The sequence below is a fragment of the Lynx rufus genome, unplaced genomic scaffold (genome assembly GCF_022079265.1).
Source record: "Lynx rufus isolate CCGP_SWC_20201006 ecotype Redwood Valley unplaced genomic scaffold, mLynRuf1.p SCAF_19, whole genome shotgun sequence".
In the NCBI taxonomy this organism is placed as follows: Eukaryota; Metazoa; Chordata; class Mammalia; order Carnivora; family Felidae; genus Lynx; species Lynx rufus.
In genome coordinates, this window is record NW_025814833.1 from 23,652,198 (window position 1) to 23,657,518 (window position 5,321).

Sequence of the window (5,321 nt, forward strand, 5' to 3'; positions counted from 1 at the left end):
AAAAGAACAAAATGTAAAAAGCATGAAGAAAACTGAAGAAACTTGAAGGCCTGTGCGACACCATCAAACACACCACATATGTATAATGGGAGTTCCAGAAGAGAAAAAGAAAAAAAAGGGGCATAAGTATATAAAGAAATCATGAGTGAAAAGCTCACAAACTTGATGAAAAACAATCTACACACCCAAATTAACTCTCTACATCCAGTCTACATCCACATTCAATGAATTCTGAGTAGTACAAATCCAAAGATATTTATAGCTAGAAAGATCATTGTCAAACTGTTGAAAGTCAAAGCCAAAGAGAAAAATATGAAAACAGCAAGAGGAAAATTACATATGATATACAAAGGAACCACAATGAGATTAACAGCTGATTTCTCATCGGAAACAATGGAGATAAGAAGGTGGTGTTATGACATATTCAAAGTGCTGGGGGAGAAAACTACCAACTAAGAATTCTAGGAGTCAGTTCACCATGGCAACAGCTTATGACAACACTTTCTTCTCCCCAGCTTCTGGGTGTCCCTTCAGGTCTTCTGCTGTAAGCTGTGCTGAGGGGAAGGGTGTGGGAGGTCTCTGACCTCACACCATGGGGGACAGAAGAGGTGATAACTTCGAAAGTAGGGACATTGACTGCCTTAAATTGGAGTTAATGGAAGAAATCCACATGAGAGACTTAGTACAGCTTTCGATACTTGAATTAAGACAGGAGATAGTGAAACTGGAAGCCAAACTCAATACTGAAAATAAAGGTGGTGAATGGAAAACACGTTATGAAGTCCAACTTGGACTGAATGATCATCTAGTAAAGCAAATTGCTACTCTCAAAGAGAAAATGGAAAAACTCCGTGGAGATCCTTCAGATAGACTATCTTCTATTCGTGTCTATGAGCGAATGTCAGTGGAATCCTTAAATACATTACTTAAACAGTTAGAAAAAGAAAAAAGGAGTCTTGAAAATCAAGTGAAAAATTGTGCACTTAGATTGGAACAAGAGTCAAAGGCTTACCACAAAACCAGTGATGAATGCCGTACATACCTAGCTGAAATGTCTCAGATCTCTAGCTCACACCAAGTTTCTAAAAGGCAACAGATGGATCAACTTCATAGAATGAAACAGAATCATGTGAAAACAGGAAGATGTAATCCAACTAATCAGAAGATAGTAAATGCCAAGAAAGGACCAGCAAAAAAGATTACAAGATCAAACCATTTTCCAAAACTCAATCTGTGATTTCAAAACTGGGTGGATTTCTACTTCTTCCCTTTCTTCATCTGTAATATTCAACTCATGAAGTTAATGTTCAGCACATTTTTGGGGTAATGAAATAATTCTTTTAAAAAAGAGCCATTAAACCTCTTTGGCTCCTCTTCCAGATGTTTGTTCCTTTCTCTGCATGACAGTAATTTTCTTAGTAATTTATTTTAGTTTCAAAAATTCTTCTGGAAAGTAATTTTAGTGACCCTAATATATCTAACAGCAGCACTTGTGATTCTTAAAAAAAAATCCTAGGGAACCTGAAGATTGTCATCATTACACTTGCTTTTAATCTATCCATGATATGCTTTGATGGTGACATTGCTATTGTATTTGGTTTCTAGTCGGCTGTAATCTGATAATATGAGTTCACGAAAACTTTTTGCTATTTTAGGTTATATAATGCTCATTTTTTAGCCCAAAGTTTAAACAAATCAGATGCATTTTAAACTTTGACTTGAAGTATCATGGTATTGCGGAAATAGCCTTCAATCAAATATCAGCTTGTTGTAGCCCCACTCTGCCATGAATTTATGAGATTTGGGGAAAATCCCTTTACCTCATCTTTATTTCTTGTACCTGTAAAATGACTGAGGCAAACTCTGCAACTTCTAAGCTTTCTTACCATTCTAGAAAACCAACACTTACTCAACTACAGGATCCTGCCATAGCGCACATGGCAAATTCAGTCATTTTTGTGATGTTTATTAATTCATAGTGATGACCTTATTTTTTGGACCAAACATGGCAAGTGTCCACAATATTCAAGCCTAGAAGTGGACATAGAATGAGGATAGGATAGGAGAGCATTCTTTTAAAGCATTTATAAAATTTATTATATTCTCCTATTCATGATTAGACTGTTTTTGTAACTGTCACATAGGTCTGGAATACACATATAATTTATTTGCTCAACTTAATAAGTGAATTTAAATTCCCAGAAATCACCCAATGATCAGTATAGTTTTTAGCTAATGGTGTTCTCACCTTGCATTTGTTGCTAAAACCTAAATTCCAGTCGGCATCACCAAGTAATGAATACCAAATGCATTTCTATATCTCTGTAGTTATTCACTTTCTTTCCTTGAGAATGCATAAATTTCATAGAGCCAAATAATTATTTTATATGACTGTAAAATATAATGCAATGAAATATAAAGTAACTTCCTATAAATTACTCTACATTGGAGCTGTTTGGAAATATTTTCCCCTGTTCTTAATAAAGCTAACTACAGATATCAGATACCATGACCCATATTATCAAACAAATGCTAGATTTTTATGTTTTACAATATCTTTCTTAGCATTAGCAACAAATTAATAATCTAAATTTAGTAAGAAATATAATCACAGATCATCACTGCAGGATAAAAAAAAAGTTTTTTCTATCATACAGAGGAAGGCCATTGTAGGGATTGAATTAAGGAACATTTAAAATTATCTCAATCATTGTGATGGTATATTAGTTGAACATCTTACCACGGGGATCTATCACATTTAGTTGTTAGTTCTGCAGGAGTGTCTTTGGAATACTTTCCAAATGTCTGAAAATGTCTGTCTTAAACACAGTGAAGGAGGGGCACCTTGGTGGCTCAGTCGGTTGGGTGTACAACTTCAGCTCAGGTCATGATCTCACAGCTCAGTTCATGAGTTCCAGCCCTGCATCAGGCTGTCAGCCCAGAGCCGCTTCAGATTCTTTGTTCCCCTCTCTGCCTGCCCCTCTCACACTCTTTTTCTCTCTCAAAAATAAATAAACATTAAAAAACCCCACAGTGGTAGAATGTTGACGGGGTAGTGTAAAGAACTTAAATGGGAGACTTTCGAAGATCTGTGTTCTGACATCAGCTCTGCCACTTCTAAGCTTCTGACTATAAGTAAATCACTCTTCATTGCCTCACTTTCATTATGTATAGGGTTGGAAATATTCACCCTAACTACTGCCTTGGGATTGCTGGGCAGATCAAGGTACTTAACTAAATATTTACCTATATACTGTTTTTAGACCTTATTTCCTTCTGAAAGGGTGCAACTAAATTTACAGGTATAAAAGCAACATCCACAACATACAAGATGAAAATAAAAGTTAAACAGTTTTGCAAGAGTTCATGACTAAGAAAAACTCTAGCTTTAAGCTTTCCAACAGCCAGTACAAAGAAGGAATGAGTTATGCGACTCTCATTATTTTTGTAGACAGAGTATATAAGTAGTAAAACACTTTTACCTAGTTCCCTAGTTCTAAGCTCTGAAGATAATTTGTCATGTAAGGCCTTATAAGAAACTGCAATTATTTATTGCAATAATCAGAGCAAAAATGAGAATTTGGGATCCTTCTTTGTTTAATACTGGAATATATATTACTATCAGTATTTTTAAGTTCAAAATTCATAAAGCAAAAAAATCAGTAAAGCAATAGTATATTTCAAATATTTTAATGTCTAAATCTATTACAAAATATCAAGAAATACCATTTATAAACACGGATGTTGCTATAATAAAAAGGACATATAATAAGTATTGGCAAGGATGTGGAGAAATAGGAACCCTCATACACTGCCGATGGGGATGCACAATGGTGCAGCCACTTTGGAAAACAGTTTGGCAGTTCCTCAAAAGGTTAAACATACAGTTATCATATGACTCATCAATTCCACTCCTACATATACACCCAACAGAAATGAAAGTCTATGTCCACATAAAAACTTGTGCGTGACTCGTTGTAACACCATTATTCATAATAGCCTAAAAGTAGAAACAACCCAAATGCCCATCAGCTGATAAATGGATAAACAAAGAATAGTATATCCAAACAAGGAATAATATTCAGCAATGAAAAGAAATGAAGTACTGATACATGCTACAACATGGATGAATCTTGAAAATAATAAGTGAAAGAAGGCAGTCACTAAACAGCACCTATGGCATAACTTCATTTATATAAAATGTCCAGAAGACGCAAATCCAAAGAGACATAAAGTAGATTAGTAGTTGCCTGGGGCTTGTGGGGCCAGAGGGGAGGGTGGGTGATAGGGAGTGACTACAAAAGGTATAGGGTTTATTTTGGGCATGATGAAAATGTTCTAAAATTGATGGTGGTGATTGTTGCATAACTCTGTGAATATACCAAAAAAACACTGAACACTTTAAATGAGTTAATCATATGTTATATGATTTATATCTAAATAATGCTGTTATTAAAAAATAATCTTATACCTAGAAAAATAACTCTTAAAAAATGAAGGTCCCACAAAAAAAAAGACATTCTCAGGGGGGAAAAAAGCTTAGGAGAACTAATTGCTATCACACCTGCTTTATAAGAAATAAAAAAAGGAAGTTTGTCAGGCTGAAGAGAAATTGTAACTCGAATCCACACAGAGAAATAGAGCACCAGTAAAGGTAATTATATAGGAAAACATAAAATACAATGTAAACATATTTTTCTTTCCTTCCCACTACTGATTTAAAAGACATCTACATAAAACAATAATTATTAAAATATTGGTAGATTTAGAACATATAAAGTTGTGATGCATATGGTAATAGCACAAAGGAAGGAAGAGGAAAGGGAGTTATATGAAAGCAGTTTTTGAACACTACCAGAAAGAAGTTAGGATAAATGTGAAGTATATTGTTTTCAGTTAAGATGTACATTGTAATCCCCAGACCTGCCACTAAGAAAATAATTCAACAAATAGAGTAAATAAAGGTAATTAAAATGGCACACTAGAAAATATCTATTTAGTGCAAAAGTAGGCAATAAAGAAGACATAGAGGACAAAAAATACGTAAGACATAGAAAATAGCAAAAAGGCAGTTATAAAAAATTAAATTTATATTATAATCAATAATTACATTAAATGTAAATGATATCAGCATTAAAATAAAAACAGATTATCAGATTAGATTTAAAAATGAGATCTAACTTGGGGCGCCTTGGTGGCTTAGTTGATTGGGCGTCCAACTTTGGCTCAGGTCATGATCTCATGGTTCGTGGGTTCAAGACCCATGTCGGGCTCTGTGCTGACAGCTCAGACCCTGGAGTCTGCTTCAGATTCTGTGTCTC

The 5,321-nt window shown here is 34.6% G+C and overlaps 1 protein-coding gene across 1 annotated transcript; it reads left to right on the top strand.

Moving 5' to 3' along the window:
* The first annotated feature begins 592 nt into the window (after positions 1-592).
* On the top strand, positions 593-1,237 carry LOC124513792 (coiled-coil domain-containing protein 169-like). The gene has a single exon (XM_047081793.1). It carries the CDS (start codon positions 593-595, stop codon positions 1,235-1,237), a length of 645 nt encoding a protein of 214 aa, XP_046937749.1.
* Positions 1,238-5,321: the final 4,084 nt, after the last annotated feature.

Coding starts and splice junctions, on each gene's coding strand:
- LOC124513792 (XM_047081793.1), top strand. CDS start 593: ATGGGGGACAGAAGAGGTGATAACTTCGAAAGTAGGGACATTGACTGC.